The 17,143-nt window shown below is 39.0% G+C and overlaps 1 protein-coding gene across 2 annotated transcripts in view; it reads left to right on the top strand.

The window, feature by feature from the left end:
• The window catches only part of LOC128356142 (MICOS complex subunit mic25a-like), a 50,934-nt gene extending 35,486 nt beyond the window's left edge, over nt 1-15,448 (top strand). For both annotated transcript variants that reach the window (XM_053316588.1, XM_053316589.1), the window contains 2 exons: nt 1,211-1,343; nt 15,127-15,448. In XM_053316588.1, coding sequence (XP_053172563.1) covers nt 1,211-1,343; nt 15,127-15,150 — 157 coding nt within the window. In that variant the 3' untranslated portion in view covers nt 15,151-15,448. The remainder of the gene's footprint in view (nt 1-1,210; nt 1,344-15,126) is intronic.
• Nucleotides 15,449-17,143: the final 1,695 nt, after the last annotated feature.

Raw genomic sequence — 17,143 nt, 5'->3', positions numbered from 1 at the left:
CCATACCCCAATCCTTTGAGATGCAAGTTCTATCACAACAGCAGGTAAATTACCACAAGCAACAGAGCACTCAAGGATTACCCTCATGTAGGATTAGCATTCACTACCTGTGTGTGTGTGTGTGTGTGTGTGTGTGTGTGTGTGTGTGTGTGTGTGTGTGTGTGTGTGTGTGTGAGTGTGAGAGAGAGAGAATATTATTTTGCTTTTGTCTACACACATGTAGTGTATCTGTGTGTAAGAAAGTTTGACTTTGACTCCTAAGCTGCTTTGTCAATGCATAATTCATCTCTCTCTCTACAGGCTGCACCGTGAAGCTTTTGAAACTATCTTTGCCTCTCCAAATGCAACTAAAGCAAAACCCACAAACACTGTTTTTATTTTCTTTTGCTTATCATCTGATTGAATGACACAGACCTGAAAATTTTAAGTCTGCTGTTTCTACAGTTTCAACTCCAAGTAATGTTTACTCAGGTTATGTCTTGATTTCATGCAGACAGCTCCAGTTAGCTTTCTTTTTTCTTTTTACAGACCTGTCTTGTAATGTTGAAAATTCTATTTAGTTGTCACTAATGATTATGTTGGTAGTTAGCTGTGTGATTATTTGATACATTGTCTGGAAATAACACCAGCATTGTATCTTTCCATCAGTGACAGAGAATGAAACTGTAGGTTTCTACTGATGTTATTACAGTTGCACTTGAGCTAATATTATCTTGAGAATACAACATAGTAGTCATATTTTACAGATTTATAGTGTTTTGTCTAAAAATGTAACAATCTGAGTTTTACCTTTTGACTAACATGCTACTCAGAGAAATTCTTTAGGACTGCAAAACATAATATAAAGATTATAGTACATGACCTTCATTTTGTATACCTGTATTCTATAAAATCAAGTGTAAGGCTCAATATTGCACAGTAAATGAACAGTGAATAATTTCTAAGTAATCAATAATTTTGTTAGTTTTCAACACTGAATAATTAATGCAGAACCATCGGCAGTCAAACCTGGTAAAAAGCAAACCTGTTTTAGGTTTCTAAACACAAGGCTCTGTTAAATGCACAATCCAATGAACTGTCAAAAATGTACATGATGGAGATTGTAGCTGAGAGTTTTGAGCACAGGACAGAAGACATTCCCAGTTCTCAGTGCTCTGCTATAATCACACTGACTAACCCTCGTGTCTGCACTCTGTGTCTGTCTGTGTAGGCCCCGGCAGACTGCGTCCGTGTGCACTGAACTGCAGGCCAAGGTGCTCCAGTGTTACAGAGAAAATCCACAGCAGACCCTGCACTGCTCCAGGCTGGCCAAACAGTACATGAACTGTGTCCAGCAAGCCAAGGTAGGCAAGGATTTCACATGTGTATGTGGTTAGATGAAAATGACTTGTTTTTGTGGGTGTAATAATTTGTTATAATATGTATGCAACAGTTAACAATTCATTTCCTATTTTTCTTGTTTGTTTAGTTTTTTTATTAATGGATTTGGCATGATCACTCCTTTCTCTTTCCCCCTGAGAAACACATGTGGCCAGTGCACATAGAGTAGCTTCATTTCCCTGTAAAGATATCCTAAATTCAATTCTCTTTCAGTCTGTTTTTTAAAGAACACAGGGGGATAGGAGTTAATTAGTTAGACCTGGAAGAGCTTGACAGTGACACTGACAGAGGAACAAAAAGGTAAAGAGACAAATAATAGTTTCAATCTTTGTACCCAATCAGTTATCTTCTGACGATTGTAATCTGTGTGTTGGATACTTTGACACTTCAAATAGGAAGTTAAATCAATGGGACATGCTTATTGAGCGGATTTATAAGTCACCAGCAGTGCACTGTGTTTTGGAACTTTTTGATAGGAAGATTACACCGTCATTAGTGTATTAAAATCAGTGTTGGCATTCAAGGCTTTGAAATGCATTCTGCTTTCTGCTGATGCTTTTGCAAATAGTGTTCATACTCTACGCTTATCTACAAAGTGCTTATTTTACCCAATTTCTCCATCAAAAAACAATAATGAATGGGGCAATTTGCACATTATTATCGTGACAAAACGTACTGATATGGCTCCAGAGTAGATAAAAGGCACAAAACAACAATTGGTGAATTTTGGCAGTTTAAACTGCTGATAAAAGCAAGGCAAAGGCTCACAATAAAAGCAATCAGTCTTTTTTAACTGGTTCAAAAGATCCATTTGCCAGTGGGATGGTGCTCTTTGGGAATAAGGCTATGCATATGTGCTTGTACTGTACATGAATTTGGTTTTGTTTCGTGAGGGCGTGTTGTTTAAGTTGAGATTGTGAGTGTTTATGTTTTAATGAATAGACAGTAGTGCAGAATACATGCAAGTTGTTTTTCTCTTCTTTGTGCAGCATGAGGCGCTTGTTTAATTCAATCAGTCATATCCTTCACAGAGTGAATGTGAATGAGAGGCAGAGAAAGAAACAGAAGAAGTAAACACTGATGAGAGCGAGTGAGTAAAAGGGCAATGAATGTAAAAGAAAGTCAGTCTGTATCAAATTAGATCCCAACTATTAAATTAATTGTCAACTACTTTGATAGTTAATAACTTGTTTGTAAAGATTCCAAATTCTCTGATTCCAGCTTTTCAAATGTGAATATGTTGTGGTTTCATTCCTTCTGTGATAGTACACTGAACATCTTACCTGAACAATAGTGAACTGTTGGTCGGGAAAAAAGAAGACTTTTAATATTGAGCTTTGGGGAACAGTGATAGACAAGTTTCACCATTTTCTGGCATTTCATAGACCAAAAAACTAATTATTCATTCAAGAAAATAATCAACAGCTGTTAATCAAACGTGTCAACATGCCACACATCCCTCTGTGAGTGAAAGTGTTGTAGGCATTAGGACTGAAAACCCAAACAGTTTTAGTCTCTCCTCTGAAGAAGAGAAATGACAATTTCTTAAATTGTACCCAGTTGGAAGATGATGGATTTGACTGATGTGGATGAATGAGATCCACTCCTTTACAGAAAGTAGTCTGAAGCCCAAACATTACTGTGCACTCTGGTTGACTTTAAAAAGAGGATAGGAATTACTGTTCTGTGTCTGATATGGCATGCCACACCATGAAACAGCTCTAACCTATATTTTGAATGTTTGAAAATAGTTTCTCTATGTGAAATTCCTATATTTCAAACAGTTGTGGCTTTTTCAAATTTCAAATGGCTGTAAAGAAGAACGTGATCAGAAGCATTTTATCAGTGAAATCTTTTCTGTCTAACCTTTCTATATTGGGATAACAGTGATGAAATCTCGCTTTTCAAGAGTGACCTGCCCTTCTCTTTTAAAAATGGTTGGATTTCCAGGTTGACCTTTAAGACTTCTGAAGAGTGCTGTAGCCCAAGCTTAGATTTAAAAAGGTACATAAATGTTCCCAGACTTAAGATATAAATGTGTAAATGTAAAAGGCCTCATACATAAGTGCCATATTAAACTACCTCCATCCAATATAACCACTCCTTTCTTTCTCTCTTCTCTACCCATCTTGTGTGTTATCTGCTCATCCTTGAATCTTTCTTGCTGCCGTCACTCTTTATCCATCTTCTCTTTCTCAGTTCCCATGCTGCATGCATCCCTCCTCTCATATTAAAGCCTCTTTCACTGCCTGTCACTGCACACTTTGTCGCATTAGTCAGAGCATTAGCTCAGATCTGCACTGCTGGCCATGGAGCTCTATCAGCTCTTAGATAGGTTTGGCTAACATGTCATTTGCCATCCCCTCCTCATGTTCATTCAAAGATGCTTCGATGCTCACACAATCACACACAAAGTCCTAGAAAGGCCCTTTTAGGAGGCCTAGACCTAATATTGAGCTGTAGTTTCAGAGCTGAAAACTCTCCCACTGATTTTGTCAGGCTTTATTTTAAAACCTCTTGCTGCTATAATTATTTACATCCACATGATACTATGTTCTCCTCCCACCTGCGGCATGGATTGGACAGGGTCATGTATGGAGCAACAAGAGTAGGCAGATGGTACTAGTGGAAGTTGCAGGAAGTGAGAAACCGCACAGAAAGACACCTGCACTAGAAAACGAAGTGATATACAAGAAATATATATAATATATCATTAAAGTGATAAATTAGCATCTCAAGACCAACATCCATAAAACAGTCACGTCTTTCAGATTTATGACTTTCTTTGATTTTATGGAATATTTGGTAATGCAAGGTTCAAGAGTATATGCTCAAGTAGCACCTTAGAATAATACCCACATGACTGCAACTACGGGTCAAAAAAAATGGGGAGACGAGGAGAGCTCCCACCTGAGGCTCCCTATCCGTCAGACTTAATGAAAAGGAATGAGTGGGCAGTCCCAAGACCCCACTGGACACACAAGCAGCTGTCCAGTCTATAAATGGATCTGACAGAGCCAGCAGCTTGGCAGTGCAGCACACTTGGATGAGAGTTTAACTAGGAAAAGTTTCAGCATTGCTGCAGGTGGTTAGGGGTCAACGGGGAGCGATATGCACTGCAGATTTAGTCGGAGAGAGAGAGAGAGAACACTGGATCATATTTCATTATGAAATATAATGTTCTGCAGACCCTGGAGGAAACATTTTGTTAGACTGTTAATAATGGTGGTTTTACCTTTCGCTGAACAAAGAGCCTGTGTGCTTGTTCTAAAAGTGGAACAGAAGATTTGATCATTTTTTGTGGAGTAGGTAATTACATACACCCGACTTCAACTCATCTTTAATATGAATATTGACTTCAGTGACAGTACAAAAAAAATCTTTGGAAAATGCCACATATTTTGGAAAATATCTGAAAAACTAATGATTGTATCACCAGAACAACAACTTTAAACAACTTAACAACAAAGGATATGTCATTTAAGACTGAAACTTTTTAAATCCTGTTATATAAACACAGAGCTGACATACATGCCCTTCTTAACTTTGTAAGTGTAATTGAAGGGCTGCAATAACACACCAAAATATTTTTGAGATGCACTCCACAGAGGGTTAGAGGTCAGTGTAAACTAAAAAGCAGAATAAACTGGCTGTTAATATGGAGATGAAAAAGCTAGACAGTTAGAAAAGACATACAATTGGATGCAGTAATTTTTCAGCTTTGTGCAACAATAACATGACTACTCAACAGACAGCAAAGCTTTTAGCCTGGTGAAAACCTCCCGACAGCTTAAAGGCTCTATTCTTTTGTTATCTGTATGTGCCTGTAAGGATTTTCTAAAGCAGACACATTCTTCCCTGTGATTAAAGGAAGAATACTGTGTTTTTCTCCCAATATTATTCTTTGTCTGAAGTTGATACTTTATGGTTCACCCTATTCTTAAATATAGTTATCCTTCCCTCTATTGTTTCTCTCTGATGCCTTTCAAACGTCATATTTTTTTTGCATCAGTCATATTTTTCCAGTATTTTCTGCTCTTATATTCAGTCCATTGTTTTTAAAGATGTGTTAACAATTTTTCAAGTCTGTCTTACACCAATAGTGCTCAAAACAACAGTTAAATTGCTTTCTCTAATCATTCCTCCTGTTCATACTGACCATTAGAATATCCCTTCATAATTCACTTACAAGATGCAAGCCAAAATTCACAAACCTCATTCTGTGCAAAAATGCATTTAAAATTGTATCTAAAAGTAATATGGTAACATAGGTGTCCAGATTAGTCAAATGAAGTAGATATCTTTCAACATTATAGTCTTTTTAGTGCCAAAGTCCCTGTTTTTGTCACTATACTTCCACCACAGCTCAACAGGGAAACACTGTCTGAGGAAACACACAAAGAGGGAATTTGATGTTAAACAGACTGTAAATGTGACAGATATCCGCTTTCTGTGACTCATATAAACTTAAGATAAACATTTAAAGGCATATTTGTACAAAAAGACTGTGTGGACACTATGGATTTTGGCGCCCATTACTTATATTGAAAGTGCATTTCAGGGGAGATCTTTTAATAGTCTATATGAACAGGACTTATGATTACATCAAGAAAAACCTCTTTCAGTGTTCATTTGGGCACCTGATAGTTGATTTGAAATATTGTGGACCTGTTCTTTAAGATAAGTACACCCTATGTACACAGCAATGCATGAAACACTCCAGCAGGGTCCAGTCTGGGGTCAGTTCTGCATTCTGCCTAGCTACCACTGACTTGTGTGACTTTCTAGAGTTAATTCATGTAGACTTTGCTGTATATATCTGTTACCGTCAGCCTGTCTATGTTTGTCAATCAATCTGCCAATGAAACCAATGAAGTGTCTGCTTATCTGTCTTTTTTTTTCTACTAGTGTCTTGATCTGAACATCACTAGAGTATCTATCTCACTTTTTCTGTCTCCCGCTTGAAGTTCACCCAACTCACTATCTACAGTGGTACAGCCTTCCTTATGTGTCATTCAAAAGTTCTTTTATGTTTTATGATTCATGCATACACACACACATTTTTCACACATTCTGCCCTCTGCCTTAAAGATAGCTGCTTCAGGATATGGCCTTGCACCTCTTCTCTGCTATCACTTCCCTGTCCCTCTTCTGTCAATGTCTCTAGTTGGACCATTGTTATGCATATGGGACCTTATGTGTTCATATATGTGTGTGTGGTGAGTTGAATGGAAACAGGATAAATGTCAGTCCAAGCTTTGTGGGGTTTGTCTATTTGGTGTGACGTTAGATGGTATCTTATATATTGTTACTGTGTGGTCATTTTTATTGGAAGTTTTAAATATTGTGTATTTTTGTGCGCTTGTGTATGTGTGTTTGTGGGAGTGGAAGCCCATGAGAATAGTTTACGAACCTACCTTTTACCTCTTTTCATCATTTCCTCTCTCTTTCAGCTTCTTTCTCAGTGAAACAAAAAAACACAGCCGTCCTCAAAGTCACATTTAAGAACAAACATTTTTTTAAACCACCACTTACTACTTTAAGTACCCCACCTCCCTCCTCCACAGCACTCCACAAGGCACTAGCGTCAACCATTTGCAGAATGCTAATGCTATTGCTACTGTATGTCTTTTAAAACCATCAGCATTGGAGCAACACTTGCCATTTTACAGCACATATTTAACCTCCTTCAACTCGCCGGTCTCCTGAACGCTGTATTTTTCCACCCTGATGTGTGAGTGTGTGAGCATGTACTATCCTTTGAGATGCTTGGTTAAGTGCCACTCTGTTTCTGCCTTGATTACTGAATATATGAAGCATTGCTCTAACAAAAAGGGCGTGGAACAAGTGGATTTTTGCAAAGACGGTATGGTGTTTTTCAATCAGTAATCTGTGCTCTGCAACAGTGCAGTTACAGTTTAAAATTGGCACCAGTGGTTTCCAGAGTTAATTCAGCACTTTCACATAAGTGTTTTTGCCCTCTGTGAAAAGTGACAATAACTGAGATATGTTTTAATGAAAATTGACATCAAATGTAGAAAGAATGACTGATAGATTATTATGTTAATGAGTAACTAACTTGTTAAGAGATAACAACAAAGAGTTTCCTACCATCCCATGAGATTCCTTTCATAGGTCAACTTGTAACCTACATGCCGGACAGTGTGTAAGCAGAACTAATGTTGTACATTATGATGATGTGCACATCAATGATTTGTGTCTCATTTTGTGCAAAAAAAGAAAGAAAGGTGTAAGCTGAACAAAAAACAGGAGGCAGAAAATAGTGCCAAAAGAAGTCACAGAGGGACTCAAAGGTCACAAAAGAGTTGCTGTATATTATTGGATATATATATTGCCATATTCGCAGACGACTCCGGGTTCGAATCCCGGTCGGAGGTCCTTTGCTGCATGTCACACCCCCCTCTCTCTCCCATGTATTCTGTCAGTATACTGCTAAATAAAGGCGTCTATGCCAAAAAGAAAAATAAATTAAGAATATATATAAAAAAGAGATTATAGTCATGGCTGAAAAACACATGATGTGACAAAGTAAAATCAAAGGAATACCTCATTGTTCAGAGCAGTGCTTGGATGTGTCACAATGTAAATGTATTTTTCCTGAAGTACCGTTAGTGTTAAAGTGCTTATCAGCCAGTGAGATGAATGAACAGAAACCTATTTTCCACCACTAGGAGTACTATGTGTGTGATGAAATGTGTGTGGAACATATTTTCTGACATTTTATAGTCGAAACAGTTCCGTAAATAAATTGATAGATGAGTCGAAAATGAAAATAATTGTTATTTGCAAACCTAGTACACTTTAAAGTAAGGTTAGATAAGCAGTAATTATTGTCAGCATTAGAGTTTAGAGATAGGAAATGCATTATGCCTCAATGGTCGTCCAAATGCTGAGTGGAGAACCAAATGTGTCTATCATCCCATCTTCTCATCTCCTTTTAAAGCTCTTACAGCTGTGGTTACAGAGGACAAAGTCAAGAAAAAAGAGAAAAGGGATTTAAAAGAAAGAAAATAATGAAATTGCATGTGTGATAGAAAATAGCCAGGTGTTTGGAGTGTGTGGGTTTTGCAAATGGATCCTGTCGCGTTTAAGTGCTATGGTTTTTTCTCTTAATGTCACCTCCATCATTCGTGCTGTGCGTGTGTGTGTGTGTGTGTGTTGTATATCTGTGCATGTTAGCATCTGGGTGTAAGTATGTATGTCAGTAGCTGTGCATCTTGTGCATCTGTATAAAGCCATTCCCCCACTTTTTCAAAACATTTCAGTTGACATTTTCCTCACCAGCTGCTTTTAACCACAAACTAATTCAAACATATTTCCAGAGAGCCGTCCCTTTCTAAATGTGGTGCCAGCAGCATCTTAAGCACATCTCAGACAACATTCAGTCCTAACAAAATGTTTAGACCTACAATGCCCATAAAAATGGTACTGAACGGCTTTAGTAATGGCCAACTAATTCACTCCAATATTTCCCCCCATCTTACAGCCACAGTAAATCCCAGCAACAAATAATCATGACATCTCATTCAAACCTGTCCAGCTTGTCCAGGTGAAGAATTTGATTGATAGGAAAAAAGAGGAATTGTGCCATTTCCAGTAAAAAAAAAAAAAAAAAAAATGAGAGAGTCTTCATAGCAGGTCTGAAAGAGTAGTAGTAGAGGAGAGTAGAGGATGCCGGTCAATGGGGGAATGGATGGAGACTGATGAAAGGCAGCAAAATAGGGGAGAAGGCTTAGGAGCGCCTGTCACCGAGGAAGGGTTAATAGAAGCGTGTAAGAGGGAGATACAGTAGAAACGAGTGGATGATGGAGGGAATGTAGAGCAGATGAATAAAGAGAAGAGAAGAGGTCCTGTCAGCGGGGAAGGATGAAGCAATGACAAAGTATTGAAAGAGGAAGAACGAGGAGAGGAGCGGATGCTGTCAGTCAGTGTTGCTGGAGAATGAAAAAAGAGACTAAGACAAAAAAAAGTGTCTGATTTTAGGTTTTTATAACAGAGGAAATAAAAAAGAATTATCTCTATGTGAGTGTGTGTGTATAGCTATCAGTAGTAGCAGGTTGTGAGACCCACTGTGAGCCTTGGCCTGCCTGCTAACTCTAATCTGATAACAGAACCCCTCTTTTCAGCAGCAATCTGGTCCTGCAGCACACACACACAAACATTACTTTTAGACACGCACACATATGACCACACACATACAAAGAACCAGACAATGTAATTATTAATTCTCCTTTATAGAATACTAGAAGAGCGCCTACACTGATTATAGCTTTTGTGTGATTGCTACTCGATGTCAATTTCAACCACTACTAACATAAAGTATACATTTTTTTTCTCTGCCGTTTTCATCCTATAAATCACTATTATTATTTAAATGACCGTCTTCATAGTTTTTAATTCCATGAAAATAAAATAATGGCGTGTGTGTGTGAATATCATATAATCATACATATGTCACACATGCACACTAGCTCAGGTATTTCTGTCTCCTTATGTCTTTATGTCTGTCTCATTCCCTCCTTCCTTCCCACCTCTTTTTCACATCCATCATCTCCAAGGCGACCACCCTAGAAAGGCACAGGCCACATAAAGATTATCCGCCGTCCACACCCACCCCCATCCTCCAACAATTTCTCTCTCAAATCTATATGACACTCCATCAGCATCCAGTTAAACATCCATGCTGCTATACTCCACTGACTGGCATCTCTGTAACATGTGATCCATTCCCTCCTGCCAGATTTGAACTGCCATGTGTCTTGCTTCATTTGGGTACAGATATGGTGTCTGGGAAAATTGCCAGGGGAAAACTGAGGTGTTCATTTACTCTTGCAGGTCTGGTTGGAATGGTCATTATCATCTTCATCATTTGTTTAGGTGTGGTAGCTGCTCATTCCCACTCACATGGGTTCAATTGATCTTTATGCATTTCTTTATGATTTAAAATGATTTGTTTCTTGCAGTAGTGCTAAATATGTCATGCTAAAATCATGATAAACTTTCGTAGGCAAGAACTATAACATGGCAATGATTTGACATTGACAAGAATGTTGAAATCACTGAAAATATTTTTAGTTTTTTAAATAATGATTTAGAATACGCATTAGGATGCTTGGATGCCCAGATGGTTCACATTTAATGTTAAAATGAAACTCCACCCACAGTTGGAGTATGAAGTACTCACTCATATTCATATCATGCATGGTGTAGACGTACTTTTAAGTCTTTTCCATTAGTTTGAAAATGAAATATATTTCTGAATGAGCAAAATTTAAATGTTGAATGCTTAAATATCCCCTCCAGATAGGCAAGAAATACTATATTAAGTCCAGTAAAGATGTATACTCAATAAAAATCAGGGTAGCAAAATTGAACATTTAAATGTTCTGGTTACTCCCACATATCTGGAAAATTCTGCTCTGTGGATTGGCTTCTCACTCCAGAAAAATGAAAACAAAGAGGTCTTCACATCCATCTCACTTAACAACGGACTGTTCATCAATTTACTTTAGTGACTGTATTGAATAAATTAATAATCACTCTATTTTCAACTTGGCTGATGATTTGCAGACTTTGCAATTGAATGCTTGTATTCAACTGAGTACCTAAACAACTGTCAGACTAAATTGATAATTGGCGTAAGTGGTCGGGTAAATCAATGCACCCAAGCAACCATCCAACACCCAAACAGACCGAAGAGTTTAGATGCACCTGCACATGTGACCAACCTACCGACTGACTAAAAGGGCTTTTTCAACTGACTGACTAATTGACTGTCTGTCTGTCTTACTGACTGCGTAATCAGTGAATGTCTGTGTTTATAAAGCAAGCAGAGCTACAGCCACTCTAAGAGTGTCTGATTGACAGTCTTGCCTGGCAACTGTCTCCGTCCCTCCAGAGAGAGGGGAGAGAACTGAGTGCTGTTAGCGCTGAGCAGAGAAGACAGTTATTGATTTTCTACTTGTCTATTATTTTTGTTTTTCACAGAGAAAAGCCAAGTGAGCAAGTCAAGTGTGTTTGTGCGCATGTGTGTATGTGAGTTAGTGTCATGGGCAGATGTGTGTTTCCATGTGGTTCAGCTGTCTGTATGTTGCCCATTACCTTATGCCTATGGAAGTGTGAACATACCCAGCGTGTATACACTGTTGCTTTTACACTGCTGCCGTTCAAAGTTGACTCCTAGCCAACGAACACAACAGTCTATCTTCTCCTCACGCTACTCACTAATTGGATGGAAACTGCCAGGTGGAGGAAAACAAGTGTTTGCCTGTATGTGTCTTTGTGCCATGTGTATTTGTGTCTGTGAATCTGTGTTTTTGTGTGTATTATATCTGATCTCAAGACTTTTTTTCCCATCTCTTTAAGAGTCAGTGATAGTGAAGTGAAGTTGTTCGTTCTACTTTTGCACTTTTTCACCAACAAGTCTAAGAATGAGTTTAAACTAATGTGAACTGATTGAGTAAGCATTAAAAAAATGACACAACAACAAATCACATCATTTAGGACCAGAAAACTAAATGACTAAATGTAATATCGTAGTGCCTCAAATAGTCCAATACTGTTACAAACACAGAAACAATGCATAATTAGATCACTAACCAGTACACAAACTAACTGAACTGTGCTTTGCTGGAATTTGATCCATATACTTCTATGTACAGCATCCAGCTCATATAAATGGGGTGGACTAATATTAACACCTCTCAGTATAACAGGAATACGATTAAACAGTACCACAAACGTCCGCTTCCAAAATGACCATAAAGTTGAATCAGTGCCATTTGAAAACAGTTTAAACAAAAACTGAACATTATAAAAATCCATGAAGGAAAGGTTTATTGCAGGGTTGTATTAGTTGTAGCTGGGTGTACCTAATAAAGTGGTAACTGAATGTAGTCTTAAATTCAATGCAGACCTTGAGCTAAAACATTTGGCTGCCCTCCCTGCCCAAGGTGTCATGCATAAAAAGCTTTTCCTGTCTTTAAATTATCCAGGTGTGGATGGCGACAGTCCAAATGTGGTCCTGGGGCACCAAATTGAACTGTGTGTACTGTGGGAGGTGGCTGGGGGTCAGTTTGAAATTCAGGAACTACTTCATACACTATGCATGAGGCATAATGCCCCATCACAAAGCTGTATATGAGCACGGCAACACCAACACACCCTGATGCCACACACTCACAAATGCACACACATACAAACACACACACACGTAACATGCACACCCAATTGGAGCAACAAATAGTGTATAATAATAATATGCAGACACGCACTCTCCCCCTTTATATCTCAGAACGTGAGTGGAACAGTAAAGCTAATTCCCCATGTCACATTTGCTGCTCATCTCCAATTCAATGGCACAGGCTGCGATGCCCTCGGATGCACTTGGCAAGTGAACAGCTAACCTGCCCACCAGCATATCTGCCTGCCAGCAGAGCACCATGGTAGTTAGCATGCCAACTAGCCCACCCAGCAGCCATAAGCTAATGCTTCACTAACCCCATGGTTGCCCCGTGTCTTCCTTCTGTGATTGTGTGTTTGTATGTGTATTGACATAGGAAGTGTCTAGTCGTGTCTAGTCTAAAACAGAATCATACACTGCTTCAAATGACACATCACAATCCTTAATAATCTTGTTTAATTGTACTTTAAAATTATACTGTATTATACTGTGAAAGTATTCCAGTATCCCTTCAAACGTCTTTTGAAGTGTTTTGTTTCATTTGCACAATTTTTCTGTAGAAGCTATTTTCGTCACAGTTTTAATCTGTTGAGATTTTTGTTTCAAAATCAAGCTAACATATTTATGATGGAGTGGGAATGAACCTTGCCTGGTGTCACAGTTCATAGCCCGCTTCTCTCTTTTTTTTGCCTCATTTTTAACATTTCAAGTCGTGTCAGAGAGGAATACTGATGAAACACCATTTTATTGTTTTTAACTGTTTTATTTTAATGTCTTTGCAAACTCCCAAGTTCAGTTTGGTTTTACTTTTTAGAGGTAATTGATTTGCAGCAGATTAAACAAGACAAGGCAAGGAAGCAGTGAAGGTACACATACAAATGTTTAAAATAAAATAAAAAAATCCAATAAACCACAAATACAGAACTCCTACACACAACTTCAGTTCCTGCACTCTACAGTCCTTTCATATTTTGTGTGGACTGATGCATTATATGAGGCTATTTCTTCCTTTCCTTCAGCCTTCACAGCTACAACCTTTCTACTTCTGTACTGTGGTCTCCATCAAGAGTACTCCGCCTCCTCTGTCGCTGTCTCTTTAGAATAAGTGCTATGGTAACAGTGCAGGCACCCAATATGCAAGCAAAGGCAGTTATACAATCTCGAATCTTGAGAAGGTAGATTGAAGGAATAGAATACAAGGAAGACACTGAAAAGCACTGAAATAACTATGGCATGCTTGGGTGTCTGCAGAGGAGCTGCCTTGCTCAAAGATTTAGGGTTTTTTTTTTTTTCTCAGAGGAGTTTATTTGAAGAGTCAGTTGTAATCTACAAAAAAGGTCACGTTGTGAGTGTGCCCAAAATATCTTAAGTGTACAATAAACCATTTCAGACCATCCATGCAGAATCCCTGAATTAGAATTTGAACGTGTGTGTGTGTGTGTCTGTGTGTGTCTGTGTGTGTGTCTGTGTGTGTCCTGCCCCTTAGTGTCTTTTTTTTTCGTATGTTGCCACATGCAGTTAAACACCAGCTGTAATAGCTGCAGGCCAAACTCTTCCAGGACTGAGGTCAGACTTTCTATAACAAGAGCCACAGTCAACACTCCCAACACGCTACAGCTCCTTTGTGTGTCTCAGTGTGCATCCATCACAGAGGGTTTTCTTACACTTAGGGATAGAGCATGTTGATCGATTAGTTGATCAAATGAGAGTCTTGCACTACTCATTTCAAATCAGATTGATTTCTTTTCTTTAATAAGTGCCTCACAAATGAGCCAGGTTAGTGAGAATCAGCCTCTGCAGTTGGAGAGAGATGCTGAAGTTTGCCTGGAAGTATCTACTCAGTACTTTTGTATCTACTGAACATGTTTTTGTGATACTTTTCCTAAATACCAGAAATAAACTTACCGTAAATCAGATTGTTCCTTCCTTTCTATGTTCTTCTTTTTTTAGGCTAAGCACGTGTTGAAAGTCAGTCACATGATTATAATTTAATAATCAACAGTAATAAACAGATATTAAACAATCACTTTTCATTTAAAATATAGTAAGCCACATACTTAATCAAATCCACATAGTTCATGAATTTGTATACAGATAATGATGTAGCTAGACAGCCAGCTATACAGTTAATAAAAGACAGTATTGAATGTAGCCTGAAAAAGAACACCATGTGTGAACACCAGTGTGTCCTGAGTTACTAGCTGGCAGATAAATATTTGTTTTACTGTACATATGGAAGAAAATACTCTGTGTGCTGTGTTGTTAAAGGTCTAAGTTGTGTTCAAGGAAAATAAGAGATGGGCTAAGCTCCCACTGTGAAATCTAGATATCTAGAATTGATATTTGCTCTGCATTGTTTGGTCATTTACAACATCACTTTGTGGCTGTTGTGTTTTTCTGGCACCAGATTTCCCACGATGCATCTGGATTTTTTGCAAGTTTCCTCTTGAGTTCTAGTAATGTATATTTTTGATTTGACGTGCTCTTTTCTTTTCTACCCAACCCCCCCCCCCCCCCCCCCTGTGTCTCTCCCTCTTTTTCAGAGCGCACAGACGAATCACGGCTGAGAAACCCAAAGAAAGAGGAGCCGGAATGGAAGAAGTGAAGGAGGAGAGCGAGCATGTTGAATCCGTCCATTTCTTGCCTCCCTCTGTCCTTCTCCTGTCCACCCATCCATTTATTTAGCCACCATCACTGAACAACACCCCTCCCCTTCTCTTTTCCACTCACCATCCTTCTTGGTTTTTGAGTATATTATCTTGACTTGTCACTCCAGAGTGTATGATGTGTTGATTTATTGTCAAGTTGCACAGGCACACCCCTGCCGTCGCTGAAATAAATCCCGGTGATCCGGTGGTGATGAGACTGCAGGTTGTGTGTCTTTGTGTCTTGTGTGTGCGTCTCGTATGGTGGTGCTTTCTTGTCACGGCACACCAGTAATGCTTCCACTATTGAAAATGGGGTGGTGTGCACCCTTCTGACAATACTGCATAGGCCCAGGGGCTTGATTGTATGCCGTGCTCATGGTTTCATTAAGAGAAAGAAGGGAAAGGAGAGTGAAGGAAATGAGGGATAAATTAAGTGGAGGACGGATGAAGAGTGAAGTGAGCTTGTATTAATGTGTGTGTGTGTGTGTGTGTGTGTGTGTATTTGCCAGTTTCACATGTTTTTCCACTATAGTGAACTCATGTACACATGTGCCGTCACGTAAAAGTGCTCACATGGACGCGTGCACACCAGTGGCACACCGGACAGGCCACATATTGTCCCTGCTAGCTGTGTTTCCATGGTGACAGCAGGGGTTGGCGCTAGCAGCAAGGTGTGGAGGAACCTTCCAGATAACCCTGAAGGTCAGCACACAGAGCTACAGCTCACAGCACTACCGGTACTCACACACTTAACCCTCTCCCTCTGTGTCTGTGTGTGCGTGTCTGAAAGAGAGCGACTCAGTTAAGATGCATTTCCACTTATATATGGACATGGTTGGCCACCCTCGGAATGACAGAGGCTTGTTATCGCACACAGACATACACACATACTGCACACAGTCACACAGCAAACACTCAGAGAATATTAATGGATTTATAATATGCCCACATTCTTGTTCCTGGATATAAATGTACATTCACACAAGTGGCAATGAATGTGAGTCGTAGTAGAGTGTATTTGTTAATGATAGCTGTACGGAGTGATCTATTGATCACAGTTTGACTCTGGCTTGCCACCATGGCATCGATCACGGTGTTACACGCACGGCACCACTGACCAATCGATACAATGTATTCTCTATTATGGAAATTAAGTAAAGTGAAAGTGAAAAACTGAGACTGATGAAATGATGAAGAAATGGATTCAGGAAGGTGTGTACATGGGTGTTTTATCAGTCTGTCAGCCCAATTGTGTGCAAGTCAGTGAATATGTTCAACTACAAACTCCACTTCCTCTCCAGGGATTAGGCAGCTCTAACCCAACAGACATGATGCACATATTACCTATATTAAAGCCAGCACCATATTAGAGGTTTGAGCCAGTGATTCTCATATCGCTTCTCTCTCCCTGACATTTCTTTACAAATACCAGCCTCTATTCACTCTGTTATTGCCTTCTCCCATTCAGCAATTCTCTGATTAAACAAGCTCCTGAAAAGCCCAGGCAATGCTATCTGCCATTTGGCTTTTATTAGAAACCCACACCCTTTAATTAAATTGGCTGAATTACAGAAATATCAGGGATATTTCACCAATATATCGGATAAGAGAGCACAATGGGTGAAAAAAAATGGAAGTCTGGTCTTTATGAGATGTTTTGAATGCGGTTTGGCATTGAAATTAGATAAACATAATCATGATGGAAGGTTTGTTGTTTTTTTGTTAAGGGAGCCGAGGTTTGTCCAATCTGAACGAATCTAATCATCAAATGTGCGTCATTGCTGAAACTCTCATCGCTATCATTTTATTTTATTTTCTAAACAAAATTTCCAACACTCACTCCGTTTTCCTCACTCCTCCTGCTCCGTTTTAACCATGCACCTTCAGTGCCATGCCTTTCTTTTCCCGCCTT

The sequence above is a fragment of the Scomber japonicus genome, chromosome 3 (genome assembly GCF_027409825.1).
Source record: "Scomber japonicus isolate fScoJap1 chromosome 3, fScoJap1.pri, whole genome shotgun sequence".
Lineage (NCBI taxonomy): Eukaryota > Metazoa > Chordata > Actinopteri > Scombriformes > Scombridae > Scomber > Scomber japonicus.
Note: the sequence above shows the minus strand (reverse complement) of the source record. Positions and strands in the feature narration are given on the sequence as shown.